At 43.6% G+C, this 19,033-nt stretch overlaps 1 protein-coding gene across 1 annotated transcript in view; it reads right to left on the reverse strand.

Moving 5' to 3' along the window:
• sorcs2 (sortilin-related VPS10 domain containing receptor 2) overlaps window positions 1-19,033 on the reverse strand; it is a 582,832-nt gene that overhangs the window by 142,038 nt on the left and 421,761 nt on the right. The window contains 1 exon segment of the mRNA XM_030431509.1: window positions 1,233-1,297. Coding sequence (XP_030287369.1) covers window positions 1,233-1,297 — 65 coding nt within the window.

The following is a 19,033-nucleotide window of genomic DNA, read 5'->3' on the forward strand; positions in this document are numbered from 1 at the left end:
AAGTCCAGTAACAAAACACCACTCGGGTTCGGATCGGGGAGGCCGTTCCTCCCAATCACACCCCTCCAGGTAACACTGTCGCTGCCCACGTGGGTGTTGAAGTCCCCCAGTAGAACGATGGAGTCCCCAGTTGGAGCACTCTCCAGTACCCCTCCAAGGGACTCCAAGAAGGCCGGGTACTCCGCACTGCTGTTCGGCCCATAGGCCGAGACAACAGTGAGAGTCCTATCCCTGACCCAAAGGCGCAGGGAAACGACCCTCTCGTTCACCGGGGTAAACTCCAACACATGGTGGCTGAGCTGAGGAGCTACAAGCAAGCCCACACCAGCTCGCCACCTCTCACCGTGGGCAACTCCAGAGTAGAAGAGAGTCCAGCCTCTCTCAAGGAGTTGGGTTCCAGAGCCCAGACTGTGCGTGGAGGTGAGCCCGACTATTTCTAGCCGGTACCGCTCAACCTCCTTCACCAGCTCCGGCTCTTTCGCCCCCAGTGAGGTGACAATCCATGTCCCCATGGCTAGAGTCACCGTCCGGGGATTGGGTCGCCGGGGCCCCCGCCCACGACTGCCACCCAAATCACATTGCACCGGCCCCTTCTGAACCCTCCTGCGAGTGGTGAGCCCACTGGAGGGCAGTGAGATTAAAAAAATTGGTTTTAATGGAAGTCTATCAGACATTTTTGGCCACGAAGGTGGTTAGAGAGAGTATCTGTTACTAAGGCAATCAAATAAATTGTGTTGCTCATCTTTGATATTTCCAAGACTCTAATCACCACAAAAGCCCCATCAGCCCACTACTTATTACACAATAATACATTTTCTGTGTTTTTTTGTGATACATAATTCAAATAATAAAACTGACACTTAAAAGGGTTAAAATCCTGAAAATGATTGAATGTTTGGTAGTAGGTCTGAAGTTGTTTAAGTGATTTATGAAAAAAAAGCTGAAAAAAATATTTATGTATGGTGATTTACTGGCTTTTCTTTTGTGTGTGTAAATTTTTGCCACGAAGGTGGTTAGAATGCAGTACATTTAGGGCACAAGGGTTAAGTTGACCTTTGTAAAGAAAACCCACAAAGTTGCTTCACCTCTGTGAGTGATTCCACCAATCCATTCCATTAAAATTAATATATTTCTGTCTGAAATGTCACTGTGCTGCTGTGACCAGGCCCTAACAGTCTCATGAATAAATACTGTATATAAATGCAAAATGAGCAGATGGAACATCACTGTACCTCCACTCGTATCTTGCATTTCCATGTGCACCAGATCGGGGTCCACATCAACACCCGATACTGACCTGGAAGACAGAAGAGAATGACATCACGGTAAATGGACATTCATTTAGGACCTTTCTAGTCTACTGACCACTCCAAGCGCTTAACAGAACATTCGCATACACATTTATACACTGATGGCTGAGGCTGTCATGCAAGGTGCCAAAATGTTCATCAGGAGCAACGCAGCACTTATACACTAAAGCATCCCAGAATATATCTATGCTCAGCCATTCAGAAACACTTTCACACCAATGGAACAGTCATCGGGAGCAAGTGTATTTATTTTTATGGCTTTATTGATAGGACAGCTTCAGAGATGACTAAAAACAGGATAGGGGTGGGGGGTGACTCACAGCAAAGAGTTCCAGGCCGGTACTCGAACCCATGGGTAAAACCTCTGTACAGGTTACACCCGCTCTACCAACTGAGCTAATGAGCTTAAAACAAAAAACATATTTTTTTGATGTGATGCCAGGGGTGGATAATGGATAATGGACAACTCGTTCTACCAGATTTGAGACCACATGACACCGACTTTAGATTTTAGACAGGGTACATGTGCACACTTAAATGTCATTGATCTCATTTTTCAGTCCAGTATTCCTTGTATTTATTGTACATTGGATGATTCTGCACCTCATGATATATGTCCAATGATTATGTTCAGTACTCAAGCAGGAAGGAGTGTGACCTTTTTGTTTCAAACCAAAAAAGGAGGGCTGGGTGGTGGATGGATACACATATGGTTTGATACGTTATTTAATCAGTTTATGGGATTGCAGAAAATTTGCAGATAATAAGCTCTATGCTCTGCAAAGGTTTATGATATGATAGCTTTGGCTAACAGGGGATATATGTGTACGTGCGTGATGAAGGATGACTCTGGAGAGGATTATCTCGCTTCACAGACTTTTACTGAAGAGATGCCGAATACACAGGTAGGTACAGATACCATGAAACGCTCTAACTCCTATGCAGACAGTCTCTTAGTCACTAACACGCAGTTCCGGCAGACGTCAAATGTCGTAACTACATCAAATCACAAACGATAACATCTCTTCAATACAATAATAAAAACATTAACAGCATTACACTACTCAGGTTTGCAACTGCACGCAGCAATTTGCAGGCAACACTGAAAACTGCCGTGAATTGTCGGAAATTGACGTGGGCCTTGCTTGGCAGTTGTCCCCCCATGACCCACCTCCCCCTGATTCTAGGGGAGGCTTTAACATGTAAATGAAAATGCTGTGAGCTATACAAATGCAAATGAGGGTAGCAGGGGGAGTTTTACCCCAGGTGACCTTTTTCTAAAAGGTGTTAGCTTCATTTTAAGAAAATCTCTGTTATACATAGATGAGGCTCAGTATAGCCTAATTATAGACCCTTAAATTTTAGCTTGAATTGATTTATTTAATGAAAGTATGCTAGATTAATTACTGTGTATGTCATTAGCAATGGCCAATGTTATGTAAGAAAGATTATTTATTCTTTATTTTCTCTCTCTCTCTCCTGGGAACAAGTTAAAGATAAAATGCCAGTTGTTAAGAAGTTATTTGCATGAAATATTTTGAGATAACTAAGATATTAATATGTATAAGTATTTCTATAATTTCATGGGTTCTGAATGTTTTAAAAGAAGTTGAAAAGTAATTATTATTATGTGTGAGAGTTCATGACCTTTAAGAGTTTTTACAATTCCGGGTAGACTGGAGCGTAAGTGACGAGGAAGCAGAGAGTTAATGGCGTCGAGCAGCTGACAGTGGACTGTGTGTGTCGTCAGTGTCGTGTTTTATCACTAGCGGACTATGAGCTGTTGTCGGACGACGTGCTGTGAGTGTGTGAGTTGGACTCTCCATCGCAGTCGAAGTGTTGTGTTTTATTGGACACGAAGCAAGTTCGGCTAAGCTAGCTAGCAGGAGCTAGGCTAGCGGCACGGCCATTGTCGGAAGGAGCTTTGCCAGGTTGCCACGGAGAGTGTCGCTGACGGACGGCGCTTCGCTGCCGCAGAGGGACATGGAGGTTTATCGCTGCGAGCATTTTGTTTTCACAGACTAACCTTGCCTCATAACAAGGCCGTGACCTCCTATTAGCTCGGAGCTATGTCTGCAAGTCCAGATTTACATGATGCCGATCAGTGATGTGCACGGGCGGTCGCCCCCCCTTGTGGCCCAGTTGATGAAAAACGCGCGCTAAAGTGCCCTCTTGGTAGCCAAAACGCGTGCTAAACTGCCCTCTTGGATGGAAAAAACACACTAAACTGCCCCCTTGGCTGGTTAAAACATGATAAACTGCCCTCTTGGTTGGCAAAAACGTGTGCTAAAGTGCCCTTTTGGGAGGCAAAAACGCGTGCTAAAGGTCCCACCTGGTTGGCAAAATACAACTGCCCTCTTGGGTTGCAAAAACGCGTGCTAATGTGCCCTCTTGGGAGGCAAAAACGTGTGCTAAAGTGCCCTCTTGGGAGGCAAAAGCGCGTACTAAAGGTCCCACCTGGTTGGTAAAATACAACTGCCCTCTTGGGAGGCAAAAACGCGTGCTAATGTGCCCTCTTGGGAGACAAAAACGCGTGCTAATGTGCCCTCTTTGGAGGAAAAAACACTTGCTAAAGGTCCCACTTGGTTGGCAAAATACAACTGCCCTCTTGGGTGGCAAAAACGTGTGCTAATGTGCCCTCTTGGGAGGCAAAAATGTGTGCTAAAGTGCCCTCTTGGGAGGCAAAAGCGCGTACTAAAGGTCCCACCTGGTTGGTAAAATACAACTGCCCTCTTGGGAGGCAAAAATGCGTGCTAATGTGCCCTCTTGGGAGACAAAAACGCGTGCTAATGTGCCCTCTTTGGAGGAAAAAACACTTGCTAAAGGTCCCACTTGGTTGGCAAAATACAACTGCCCTCTTGGGTGGCAAAAACGTGTGCTAATGTGCCCTCTTGGGAGGCAAAAATGTGTGCTAAAGTGCCCTCTTGGGAGGAGAAAACATTTGCTAAAGTGCCTTCTTGGGAGGAAAAAACACATGCTAAAGTGCCCTCTTGGGAGGCAAAAAAAACGCATGCTAAAGTGCCCTCTTGGGAGGCAAAAACACGTGTTAAAGTGCCCTCCTGGTTGGCAAAACACACTAAACTGCCCTCTTGGGTGAAACAAACACTAAACTGCCCTCTTGGCTGGTTAAATCATGATAAACTGTCCACTTGGGTGGCAAAAGGGTGTCTTTAAGTGCCCTCCTCATTGGCAAAACACACTAAACTGTCCTCTTAAGTGAAAATAAAACATTTAATTGCTCTCTTGGGTGGTTAAAACAAGTTTAAGCGCACTCCCGGTTGGCAAAACATGATAACCTGCCCTCTAGTCTTGGGTGGGATGAACGCCTGCTTAAGTGCCCTCGTGGTTGGTAAAACACAAGTGCTCTCTGCCATTGCGCTGCCATTGGATGGAGAATATTGATTCCAATTAAGGCATGCAAGCTTTCCCAGAGTCATTTTATGGTCTCAACAAGTTAAACCCTGTTTATGTTCAATACACTTTTTATGGCCATTAGCACATATTTTCTGTTTTTTTTAAATGTTTTTTTTTATTTTATTTCTTTTTTGCAAACGGCCGATGGGCTAATAAACTTTCTAGATTTTATTTTCAATTTACAATTTAGGCTAGGTCAGTTAGATTCATTGTATTTAGTATATTATGGAATAAATTGATAGCAGCTAGATAGATGGTAACTTAAGTTTTAAGAACACATTCCCGTTGTTAAAATAAGTCCATTCCATCCATTGAAGTATTCAGTTTTAGACACACTCTCTCTCAAATGGTCACATGTCAGTGGGGACTTAATACTCACTGAGATGCAACCCGGCATCCTACTGCTGTGTGAGGTAGTAGCTAATACAGCAAGCTGTGTATTAAGTTACCAATGTTGCATTACTAAATACTAGTGTATGTAGCCTGGAAGTGCTATTATTAGGTAGAGATGCCTATCACATGTTTAAGCCTATGCTGAGGAGCTAGCCTAGCTAAGTCTTGTGGGAATAGCTTTTTAAAGCTTTTTTATTCTATTTTAATTTTTAAAAATGCTTTTCTTCAAAATGCCTTTTTAAGTGCACAGCTCAGTTGGAAACATATACAGGACAATCTTGGAAGAAAACCTGTTAGAGTCTGCAAAAGACTTGAGACTGGGGCGGAGATTCACCTTCCAACAGGACAACGAGCCCCATTAAAATACATTTACATTTGTGGTTGTAACATGACAAAATGTGGGGTGAATACTTTTGCAAGCCACTGTATGTCCATGCTACATCATAGTTTGTTTCTTTTGAGGTGTCAAATAAATATTTTAAATGTGTATTGTTCCCCGTGTTTTTATCACAGAGCCCTATTGGGTGAAGAAAACACACTAAACTCCAGAAGTTTTTTTTTTTTTTTTTTTATCTGTATTGAGCCAGAACTATATCTCACAGAACCAGTTTGGATTCTCTGGTGCTAATTTGGTGTTAAATGCGCTAGAATACAGGAAATGGCATCTACTTAATTGAAAATGTTCTGGGGGAGGACCCCCAGACCCTCCAGGGTTTTATTTCCTTGATACATCCATGTCTCTGTGTGTTCTTCACAGTCCAATGTTGAATCTACACAGTTCTCGTGGATGCTGATCCTAACTACAAATTAACTTGAGTAGTCTGTCTAGTTAGTCTGTTTTAAGGCTATATAATGTGCCATTTGTATAACATATAAACATGTCTAAAGTGCCCTCGGCAACACACAGAAGTTAGTGCCCTCTTCAGTGGTGAGAACGTGCTGTATGTGCCCTTTTTTTTCTTTTCGCCCCTGCCCTTCAAAAAGTCTGTGCATGCCACTGATGCCGATAATGACACCATTGTGTGTAAGTAACTGTTACTGTTTTCTCCCTCGTTTAATTGTACTGTGACTTATGTTTCTTTATTCATACCACTCTTTTTTAATTGTTTTCCAGCTGTCTTTAAGACATTACGAGGCAGTACGCAGGACAACAAACAACCAGATCTTGCATCGCAGGCGGAAGCTGTGAGGAGTTCAGCTCGGAGTCGATCGAGAACAAAGAGGGTAAGACATTAGATTAGATCCGTTTTTGGTCAGTGTGACTATTTTTCAGGTGCATTAATAGATGTGTTGTGTCCATACGCAGTGCATCGCACAGTACTGATTTGAGTCTTTATTGATTGTTTTTACAGCTGCTGGAGGCGAGACAGAGTGCTAGCTGAGGATGAGGTGAACCTTTCAAAGGGCGCCGCCATAGACCTGATGTCTGAGGAGGAAGACGGCACAAGATGGCGGATTGTCTGGACGGATTGTGAGACCTCAGTCCTTTCGCAGCTGGGAGCTCACCGAGCTCTGTGCCACGCTGCAGTCACATGAGAGGCGATTCCGAAATACAGGGCAGCGCACCATATATTTATATATATATATATATATATATATATATATATATATATATATATGTATATATATATATGTATATATATACATATATATTACTGGGGTTTACATTTATAATGACCTAAGGTGACCAATCACGAGTGATTTTGCTTGTTTATAAGTAGTGGTTTCATCCAATACTGAGTGAGGATATTCAAGCCAGCCCACACATTCACTGGCAAAGCGTGGTTTTGCTACTATTCATATGCAAATTAGAGCTGTTCGCACCTCCGGGAGCTCCACATACGTCATGGTTCGTTTCCGTCAGTATGTGGCACAGACGAACGCGACGTTCGCAGGCTGTAAATTGTTGTTAACTGCGGAAAATTAGGGAGATTTCCGGGCATTTACGGGGACGAAAATCCCACTTTTCATGCAGTGTGACGCTTGCTCTGTCCTGTGCATGCTCAAGGGGTTCCTTCTCGCCTTGCTTCCACTCTGCCACCCCCAGCCAGATGTCCAAAGGTTGATGGACTTCCCTTCCCGGCATGAGCATGTTAGGTGTGAATCCAGTACTCTAATTCCGTGCACTGCGATATGCTGCTGCCAGTTCATCCCAGTTCTTTTTGCTTTGGTCTACGTAGCAACGGATCATCTGGAGAAGAGTACGATTAAATCGTTCCATTTGCCCATTTGAGGCAGGATGATATGGTGTGGTCCTGGTCTTGGAGATCTGGAAGAGTTGACAGATGTTCTTGAACAGCTCACTCTCAAAGTTACGTCCCTGGTCCATGTGTAACTCTAATGGGGCTCCAAAGCGTGCAATGAAGTGGTTGACTAGTGTCGTAGCTGTTGTTTCAGCTCCTTGATCTGGGGTTGGGAATGCCTCCACCCATTTAGTAAACTGATCCATAATGACCAGTATATACTTGTGTCCAGAGGACGAGGTGGGGAATGGGCCCAATACATCAAGATGCAACCGGTCCATAGGTGCCCCAGCCTGGTAAATCTGCAGCCTGGCTCTTTGTGTGGGACTGCTTGATTTCTGAGCTTTGCACTGAGGGCACCTTTGAATGTACTTGCTTAGATCGCCACCCATGCCGTACCAATGGTAACTTCGCTGGAGACGTTGCAAAATCTTTGTCTCTCCCAGATGTCCAGACTGTAGAGGGTTATGACAAGCCAGAATGACATCAGTTTGCAATGATGTGGGGACCAGTAACAGCAAGGTTCGATTACTTCTGTCAGCATTCTCCCAGCGGTAATGTAGGACTCCATGGTGAAGTTCAATTTGAGGCCAACAGAGCCAGTACTTCCTCATTGCTGGGCTTTCCATTGTTACCTGTTCTCTGGTTGGGAGAACTCCCGATTCTTTCCAGCCGTGTAGGATAGAAAGCACTGGATCATTCTTTTGTGCAGACGCCAAGTCTTGCTGGCAAGTCAGAGGTTGCAGCCAATTTACTGCGGCGGTATGGTGGTCAGCTTCGGCTTGCTGCTGCAGTTCCGTGCTGTTCCTGGAGTCCTGTATGGTGATTTGCCTGATGACCAGAGCCTCTTCAACTCTTGCCCACTGCTCATGCAGTCTTTGGCAGTGAAACATCCTTGACAGGGAGGCTCTGTTTCCTTCTTGCCTGCTTGATAGCAGTCACAGTCTGTTGGACCCTCTGTGTTGCTCCTAGACAGTGTGTCTGCATTAGCGTGTTGGCGCCCAGCACGATGTTCAATCTCGAAGTCATACTGGCTGAGCTCCTCGAGCCAGCGAGCTAACTGGCTAAAATAGCCAAGTCAGGCTGTTGTGGTCTGTTCGGAGGAGGAACTCCTGCCAAGGAGAAGGTGGCGGAACTGCCTTGTGAATCTCACAATGGCCAGCAGCTCCTGTCTGGTCACACAGTATCTCTGCTGTGCAGGGGTGAGGTGACTGCTAGCATAGGAGATAACTCTCTCCTCCCTCCACTGGAACTGTGATAGCACTGCACCAAAACCGTGGTTAGAGGCATTGGTGTCAAGGATGTGATTACCAGTGGGTGCTGGATAAGCCAGAACTGGGGCAGTAGTCAGTCTTTCTTTGAGAGGAAGGCATTCTGCTGTGGTTCCCCCCACTGGAACTTTGCTGTCTTCTTTAGGAGATCAGTAAGGGGGCTAGCAAGCTCGGCAAAGGCAGGGACAAAGCGGTGGTAGTAGCTCCACAGCCCTAGAAAAGCTTGCAGTTGTTGAGTGCTCTTTGGGGGCTGCCACTCTTCCACACCCTTGACCAGTGTTGGGTTGGGGCTTATTCCCTCTCCACTGACCATGTGCCCGAGGAAAAGGACCTTGTCTCTCAACAACTGACATTTCTTGGGTTTGAGCGTCAACCCATAACTGTGAAGACACTCAAAGTCATCGACCAAGCACTGCAAGTTCTCCTCAACACCTCCGCCTAGGATAATTATATCATCAAAGTAGACGAGGAGCGTCTTCCACTGAAATCCTCTGAGGACCAGTTCCATGGGATCCAATGGCATCCTTGTGTATTCGTAGAGGCCATAGCGGGTGATGAACGCTGTTTTGTCGCGGTCTTTGTGGTCCACAGCAATCTGCCAGTATCTAAATTGAAGATCCAGGCTTTCTTGTCTGCATGTCTTACCAGTTGTTTTGTTTTTTAGTCTTTTGTTTGTGTATGGGCCTTCTGATAAATACAAAGGTAGCTTCTGGCAATTCTGTGAGGTTTCACTCGCTTTTGTATCACACACTTACTGCTTTATCTTTCTCCATTCTTAATGTAATATGACCTCACAAAGCAGTCCTAACCTTACTCTTCAATTTGGTGGACACACACTCAGATTTACTAGCTGGAATGTAAAGGGACTGTATCAACCCGTCAAGAGAAGCAAAGTTCTTTACCAAATTCCAAGTGTGGGGCCTCATATTGTTTTCCTACAAGAAACACACCTGAAAGCAGATAATCACTCTTTGTTGCATCAACGATGGGTTGGTCAACTTGGTCAGATGTATCACTCACACTACAGCGGTAAGGCAAGGGGAACTGCAATTCTCATACACAAATCCGTGCCATTTACATTATCAAATACCAAACTAAATAAAAATGGAGGATATGTCATAGTAACAGGCAACGGTAATCTATAATACCCAAGTGATCTTAGCCAATGTCTATGCCCCCAGTTGGGACAATGAAAATTTTTTCAAGTTCTTACTGTTTCTTTTCAAGATGCAGTCTCACTGCCTCATTTTGGGAGGTTAGGGACTTTAAATGCTGGCTTAATCCTTCTTTCATAGGTGTGATTGGCAAAGGACAAAAAAGCAGGAAAATATATGGCTCCACTATGTCTCTCTTTACATTTATTTTGTCCTGTTGTTGGCTTCAGCTAAGAAAGAAATAGTCTGCCCCACACGTTCAAAATTCTTAGAACACAGTGTTTCCCCTAAATTTTTTTGTAGCAGCGGTGCTCTGAGTCGGTAACTTAGCAACACTAGGGGGTCCAGAAGGCCCCCCGGAAGGAAATTTGGAAAAATAACCCTTTAAATAGTGACTACTGGTGAGATTTTTGAAAAAAAAAAAAAAAAAAATCATTTTCAGAATTTCAGAATCAGAATCTAAGACATGAGACGAAATAGTGTAGAAGTTTACATTGCTGCTTGAAAATATTCACATTCAGATTCAGATTCAGAATACTTAATTAATCTTTATTAAATTGTTTTTGTTCCAATGCTCCATGCAAAGTAGAAACAGCAAAACAGCATGAATGGAAACAGGAGATAAAGATATAAATAAAATACTAAAATAGACAATGAAATAAAATAAAATAAAATATCAAAGTAGACAATAAAGTAAAATAAAATAAAATATTAAAGTAGACAATAAAATAAAATAGACAATAAATAGTAAAGTTGACAATCTGGAAATATACAATATACAATGAAATGGTTGTAGCGTAATAAATGAAATGAGAATGAGTAGTTATAATTGTTTGTTTTGTTTAATAAATGGCCAAGTGAGTCCGATCATCAGAGGGAGGAGTTGTACAGTTTAATGGCCACAGGTAAGAATGACTTCTTGTGGCGCTCAGTGGTGCATTTAGGAGCAATTAGTCTCTCGCTGAAGGTGCTCCTCTGTTATACTGCAGTATCGCCCGCACCTTTGACAGCATCCTCCTGTCTGACACTGCTGTCAAAGTGTCCAACTCCACCCCCACAACGTCGCTGGCCTTTCTGATAAGCTTATTTAGTCTGTTGGCATCTGCTACTCTCAGTCTGCTGCCCCAGCACACAGCAGCAAACATAATAGCACTGGCCACCACAGACTCATAAAACACCACAAACCTGTTCTTAGTCCAGTCCAGTTTATTGTCAATGTACACCCCCAGATATTTGTTGTGTTTGACAATGTCCACATTATGCCCCAGGATGGAAACTGGGGTCACTGGTGTCCTGGTTCTCCTCAGATCCACCATCAGCACCTTGGTTTTTGTTGTGTTGAGCTGCGAGTGGTTCAGCTCACACCATATAACAAAGTTGTCCACCGCAGCCCTGTATTCAGCCTCCTCACCCTTGCTGATACATCCAACAACAGCAAAGTCATCAGAGAACTTCTGAAGATGGCAAGAGTCTGTCTGGTAGCTGAAGTCCGTGGCGTAAAGGGTGAAGAGAAAAGGAGAGAGGACAGTCCCTTGTGGGGCCCCGGTGTTGCTGACAACTGAATCTGACACACAGTGCCGCAAGCGCACAAACTGTGGTCGGCCAGTGAGGTAATCCACAATCCAGGACACAAGGGGAGGATCCACCAGCATAGCCGTCAGCTTGTCACCCAGTAGAGCAGGCCTGATGGTATTGAAAGCACTGGAGAAGTCAAAGAACGTGACCCTCACAGTGCTCCCCGGCTTGTCCAGGTGGGCGTAGACGCGGTTCAGCAGGTAGATGATGGCATCCTCTACTCCAATCCAGGGCTGGTAGGCAAACTGGAGGGGATCCAGGTGCGGCCTGACCATAGGCCTGAGCTGCTCCAGGACGAGTCTCTCCAGGGTCTTCATGATATGTGACGGTAGTCCGAGAGACCACCGGGCTGCGGCGTCTTTGGCACTGGAACGAGGCAGGATGTCTTCCATATCACAGGGACCCTCTGGAGGCTCAGGCTCATGTTAAAGACACATGAAGCACTCCACAGAGCTGTTTGGCGCAGGCTCTGAGAACCTGTGGGCAGACACCGTCAGGGCGTTTGCTCAGCTGTCTCCCAACATGAAGCGGTGTAAACAGTGCAGATTGAGGAGGGGGAGATTTGAAGTCAGAGGAGGGCAGATAGCATGGGAGCCAGAGGAGTGTGAGGAGTGGGGGATGGGCTTGAGGGGCTCATCGAGTTGGATGAGGCGCTATCAGTAGGAGGGAGGGGTCAGAAGTGGTGGTGGTTGGAGACAGTCAGCAGGAGAGCCAACAGGGGCCAGGGCTGCAGTGTCAAACCTGTTGAAGAACAGATTTAACTCATTGGCCCTAGCCACACTGCCATCAGCTCCACTGCTAGCTGGTCTGAAACCAGTGATGGTCCTCATACCACTCCAGACCTCCCTCATGTTGTTCTGCTGGAGTTTCCTCTCCAGCTTCTTTCTGTAGCTGTCCTTAGGCTCTTTGATCTTCAAATTCAGCTCCCTCTGAATGTCCCTCAGCTCCTCCCTGTTGCCACTAGTGATGTGCGGATCCATACTGAAATATCGATACCTCCATTACCAGATCTTTATGCTCTAAAATCGATTCTTAAATCAAAATATCGATACTTTTGACACTTCAGTCATTTGAGGTAATGTATATCATTAAAAGGAACACAATGGAAAGTAACTAAACTATTGAGATCTTGTCTAAATGACACGCTGTTGGTCTGAACTACTTTTTCTTCCGCCTGGGTAAGTGCGTAATTCATAAGCGCAACGGCACGCTGATCAGTCAGTCACTCAGTCTCAATATGTAGACACAATGGCAGAGCATAAACGGAATCATGTGTGGAGCTATTTCAGCTCCACAAACAGCCAAGATGGGGTTTGTGATGTTTGTGGAAAAACAGTAAGGAGTTTTGGCAACACAACAAACCTTGTGAAACACCTCAGATTAAACTACAATACAGAATACGAGGCATTTATTATAAGGCGGACAGAAGAGGAGAGCACAGTAGGCATCTAGTGCTGCTGTTAAAGCAAGACAGACGTCTCCGGCGGAGTCCTTCGGTGCTGCAGGCAGGCACTATCCAGGTACAGAGGGAGAAAATGTGGAGCTTTAAGCGGCGCAAAGCACTGTTGCTGTTGGAGTTGTTCAGATTAATAAATATGGTTATGAAATAAGTAACAAAATAAATACATGCTTCAACAAATAGCTGCATGAGTTCAGCTTGGAGTAATAATATGTATATCACTGAGGCAAAAAAGCCTAGATTTAATCAAGTAAGGTTTCCTAAAGAATTTAACATTAAAAGTGGATTACATAGACTAGGTGTCATTAAATTATACAGAGCAATTGTGATAAAACAGCCATGGTGAACTTTGAAAAATATATACTAGAAAAGTTGGATACAAAATAATATTTTATCTATAAAATATATCTATTATTTACAATCAGTCTAATTTGCTTTAACTGTTAAATGAATATGTTTAACTGTAGGTATTGCCAAACTTGTGCAATTATTGTGGCATTTATTTATTTAATTAAATATTTTACTGGCAATTTCAATTTGAGTCACCCAGTATTATAAAACAGCAAGTGTTTGTATCCCCTTATTGTAGGCTATTTGGAGAGACTATGTATATAGTTGAATCTAAATAAGATGAATTAGTTAATTATTAAAATTAATAAATACATTACTCTGATGTCTTGTATTCTTTATGAAGCTATGATTTGAAATACACTACTTTTTTTAGATTTACCAGACACATTAGGTGTATTTGCACAAAGTATCGGTATTGGATCGGTATCGCTGATACCAGCCTGAACTTTACTCGGTAATGTAAAAATGATGTTCGGTATCGAACATCCATGTAGCTCACAGAGCACATTCCAGTCAGTCACCTCAAAACAGCCCTGCAGTCCCTCGTAGCAGTTCTCTGACCATGTCCTCACTGTCTTTGTGGTCACAGACAGACTCTTCACTTATGGCACATAGCGGGGGGTGAGAAGCACAAAGTTGTGATTCTGATCTTCCCAGCGGGGGAAGGGACGTGGAGGTGTATTTTTTTGTATGCTTCACATTAGCATACAGCAGTTCCAGTGTCTTCTCCTCTCTGGTTTTACAGGTCACATACTGGGTGAATTTCGGGAGTATGTAACCTCTTGAGCATTAGATAACTTTTTTACCATTATTTTCTTTATTATTATATTTTTTTCATGGAAACAGAATCTGTTTCAGAAGTCACTGGGCTACATGACATGAAAGCTATTGAAAAAAAAAATCTGCATATTAATATTCAAATAAAATAGAGGAAGCACTAAAATACAATAAAAAGAGCTGTGTCTCATTCGTCCAGTTTACTAATACAATCTGCTGCTGGTTTAAGAGTCACTGGGTCACATGACATGGAAGATACTGAAAAAAACTGCAATTATTTTGTAATATATTTATGCTAAGTAATTTAATGACAGTCTTTAAATCAGTTTCCATCGATTCAGCACCAACACTGGGCGAACCGTGGTAAAGTCGCGTCTGGACCTAAGAGAATATCTGCCGAATATCCAACCTAAAACTGACTTCACCCTGGTTCGATGAGTCGCCTGTTGCAGCCTTTGAATAGGATGAAGAGGATTTCAGTCACTCAACTAATAATCGATTTCAAGATAACTTAGGGTGTAATGCTTACACTCTGTGTAACTTAAATTCCTCATACGGCCGTGATATTAAACGTACAAAAATCATGTTGGCAAAAATTTGCGGCAGCGCTGAAAATCCAGCAGCAGAATGCATACAGGGGAAACACTGACACATCAGATAACCTTCCGCAAAGATTGTAGGCTCTTTGGTGGAGCTCTGCTTTGAATGAAGTTCCGTCGTGACAAATGAAAAAAAATGTTGACAGCGGTGGCCAGTCATTATGTTTACCAATACCCGACCTGTGCCTTGTTTTCTGAATCCATCTAGCAGAGCTTATTCTTCCTTCTCAAATATGCACCACACTTTCACCAAATAGATTATTTCTTAATAGACAATCGACTCCTCCCTGCCATGCACTCCTGCCTGCCTAACCCTGTAGTTATTTTTGATCACGGACCTGTGACATTAGAACTTAACTGGAAAGGTCATAGAAAGCCATGCCCACCATTGTGTTTTAACACCTGGCTACTGTTATAATGACTTTGTAAAATTCATGTCCACTCAAACTGATGTGTTTATTGAGATAAATAAAACTGAGGACACTTCCCCCTCTATCCTATGGGAAACATTTAGAGGGTATACCAGGGGTCATATGATCTCATATGCAAGCCATGAGAAAAGAATGAGAGAAAAAGGAATGGCAGATATAACATCTCAGGTCTCACAATTTGACCAAAATTACGCCTCTTCTCCTTCCCCAGATGCATATAAACAGAGACTTGTATTACAAGCTGAATTCAATAACTTGTCAAGCACTCTTGCTGAAGATCTGCTTTTTAAATGTAGATATGCTCAGTACGAGCAAAGTGATTAGTCCGGCAAACTGCTAGCTCGCGAACTGTGCCAAAAATCCTCAGCTCTACAACTGATCCACAATTAATGATCAATTCAAAAACTTCTACAGTCACTTGTACACCTCTGAGAATCAAAGTGGGCTGTCAGAGTTGGACTCTTTCTTCAGAAACCTTTCCATACCAAGCTTAGATGCAGCCTCAGCATCAGGCTTGGAACAATTAATCACATTAGAGGAGATTTCTAGAGCAATCTGTGCTATGCGAAGTGGCAAATGTCCTGGCTCAAATAGCTTCCCTGTAGAATTCTATAAAAACAATTTCAGATCAATTGGCCCCTCTCTTACTTGAAATGCTTAATGTGTCTTTTACTGCCAATTGCTTACCCCCTACTCTATGGCAAACATCTATCTCCTTAATATTAAACAAGAACAAAGACCCACGTCTCTGCAGCTCATATATGCCTTTATTCATCAATGTGGACGCTAAACTATTAGCTAAGGTGTTGGCTATGCATTTAGACTCAGTCCTGCCTTCGTTAATATCTAATGACTAAACTGGATGAAAAAAAAAAAAACAAGACACTCCTTTTTCAATGTCAGACGTTTATTTAATATTATATATGCCCTTCACCCACTTGTTCGGAGGCTGTTGTCTCTCTGGATGCAGAGAAGGCCTTCGACCAAGTGTAGTGGGAGTACCTTTTCTACACTCTAAGGAAGTTTAGGTTCGGTGAAAAAATCATTTCCTGAGTGAGGCTTTTTTACACCCTCCCCTCAGCCTCCGTCAGAACTAATAATATAAACTCGGAATACTTTAGTCTCCGGCGCGGTACCAGGCAGGGCTGCCTACTCTACTTTTCGCAATCACCATTGAGCCTATTTCTATAGCTTTACGTTCCACAAATCTCTGGAATCTTAAGAGGGGAGGCGGAACAAAGGGTAGCACTGTACGCAGATGATCTGCTCCTTTTTCTCTCCAATCTAACTTTATCACTCAGTGCGTTTACATGACACTCAAGAAAACCGAATTACTGGGTTAGTCTGACTATGATCAGATCTTTAAGATGCATGTATACACCTTAAGGCCCCCACACACCGCCCAGACGTCCAACTGCCTTATCCGACCACTCTCCGACCACTCCGTTGCCTCTTGTCTGACCTGTTCGGCGGAAAAGCGGCATTGAACACACCGCTTCAATGTGCTGCCTACTCCACAGTAGCATGTACGTTCTGCGCTTGCGCGAGATGCAATAAGCGGGTGGCGCTTGTGTTGTGAGTTGTAAACGAGAGCCTTGTGCATGCAACTCTCTTTACTTTTGATCAAAACGAAACTTAACTATTTCCGCTAAAACCAGCTGCATACTAAACATGCAGCGAGGCATTACCAAACGAACACAAATTAATTTGTCCTGAACGGACATAACAACTAGTCTGGTGCCAGTACTGCAAAACATGAAAACGGGGAATGACAGAACGGAGTGCAAAGAAAAACAATGCGCACACAGTTTTCCGCCCCTCCCACACATCGCACTGATTCGCTAGCACACCGCCAATCAGAACGGCCATTCAGCTGGCACACAACCAATCAGAGAATCCAATGGCTCAGACGTCCGACGGCCCTCCTCCTCAGACTTTGCATGCTCAGTCGGATCCAACAACATCCGCGTGGCCCCGAAAGCTTCCGACGCAGCTGAACACACCAAACATATTTGTTCCCGACCTCGTCCGAGTCTCTCCAAACGCTTCAGACGTCCAACGGTTGGGCCAGTGTGTTCCTGCCTTTAGTCTGACTGATCCGGACGGGATCGGATTTCTCATAGTCGAATTTAAGCGCCCAGATTATTTGATTGATAGTCGCATTACTCCTGCATGTATACATTCCATCAGATCGGATCGGATTTTGTGTTCTGCGCAGGTGCGAGTTTTTTTCCCCGGGGCCGTGAGCCGGAAGTAGACGGACGGCGGCGGCGTCTTTCCTCCGAAATCACCGCAAGAAAGAGCGCCATTGTGCATCTAGTTTGTGTAATTATCATGTACACCATATACGAAATTTACAAAGATATAGCTTCGTCTCGCTCTTCGTAAGCCATCTTTCTTGAATGCCGAGGCAGCTGGTGACATAAAGAGGTCAGCCAGAGGTGTCTCTGTTACCACTAGTTGAAATGGGTACAGCGCCACCTAGCGTACCGGGGTATGACATGCTTCCAACCAAACAAGATCTCAAGTGCTGGTCCCTACTTCCCCATCTGTAGTTCAGACCTGGGCATTGTACGGCTTTTGGGCCACATCTGGCCCTTTGGCCGTCCTGAACTGTCCCGTATGAGGTCAATGGGAAGTTAGCAATCAAACGTAAGTGTCCTCAATGCGTCCCATGCATGTGTTGACAGGCAGTTAAACGCTTTACACCAAACAAGACTCTGGGTATCATTTTTGCCAGGTTTATTGCTGAAGCAAAGGTAAAACTAAAAGAAAATAAACAAAATATTCTTCAAATTATGAACGTTACATTTCTTCAGATGCATAAACCATGAAATAAACAATTATACATCTTATCTGTGCACCATATCAACCAAAACTAGCGTGGCTAAGATTTCAGGTGAAACTTGTTTTTAAAGGAGTCATCACCTGTTTTTTTACATATCCAGTCCCTCTTGGATCGCTTTGGATCAATTCTTAAAACTTATTTGAAATTTTTTTTTTTTTTAAAAATCAAACATAGAGCTTGTTCTGACACTTTTTCATACCGCGACTTTCTCACGCGAGATTATGCGCGAGGTTTTGACCGGTCCAGATGTGCATTGTATTAATATGTAATGAGGCGCGCGTTGATTGGCCGCAGGAAGGACAGAGCCGCAATGGGGGGCGAGCCTGCATGCACAGCCCCCTGTCATGGCGCACACACTAAATGACGAACCTTACGGAATTCAGGCATTTATGTACGAGCCAGAGTCGGAAACCGAACGGGAGAGTGAAGAGGCAGAGACGGTGGAAGAGACACGTTTACAGCAGGATGTCTCTGAATGGTAAATTCTATTTTTTTTCGTCTTACTTTTCACACTCGTGTTTTCACATGTAAGACCTGAGTTTTAATGCTGGCGGTGACGATGTATGGCGTGAAAATGACAGAGAAATAAGAAGATTCAGCGTGCTAACTCTGGCTGAGGACGGCTGTGAGCCGATGCATATGCAAGTAGCCTCCTGTGGTAACGTCACCACAGGAGCAGAGTCAAAATCTCGTGCTTTAGGAACGCGCACTATTGTGCGCTATTCCTGTTCGGAAAAAGAGCCAAAGCGAAAAAATTAAGCCACTTTCAGACTCCAGCTTTTCAGGCAAGTTTCAACAGAGGTCCAACACCAATATGCATGATTTAACGAGAGAAATTGCGATTTCCGGGTGATGACTCCTTTAATTAGCATACGACGGGAAATTTGCCACTTAAAAGATAAGCACATGGTAATAAAAGACACATTAACATATCAATACATACCGACGATGCAACTCAAAACCAGAGATGGACAGAGTACTCGACCCCAGTACTTGAGTAAGAGTACAAATACTACTGGTCAAAATTTACTCCGTTACAAGTAAAAGTAGCTCAGTCGACATGTTACTTGAGTAAGAGTAAAAAAGTACTTGCTTTTAAAGGTACTTAAGTAAAAGTAAGAGTAAGAGTAAATTTCTTATTTTTCACATCAATGAATTACTATAATTTTTTCTAAATGAATTTAAGGACCTTTTAACTTTTGTTTCTG

This window comes from Sparus aurata, chromosome 10 (genome assembly GCF_900880675.1).
Source record: "Sparus aurata chromosome 10, fSpaAur1.1, whole genome shotgun sequence".
Taxonomy (NCBI): domain Eukaryota; kingdom Metazoa; phylum Chordata; class Actinopteri; order Spariformes; family Sparidae; genus Sparus; species Sparus aurata.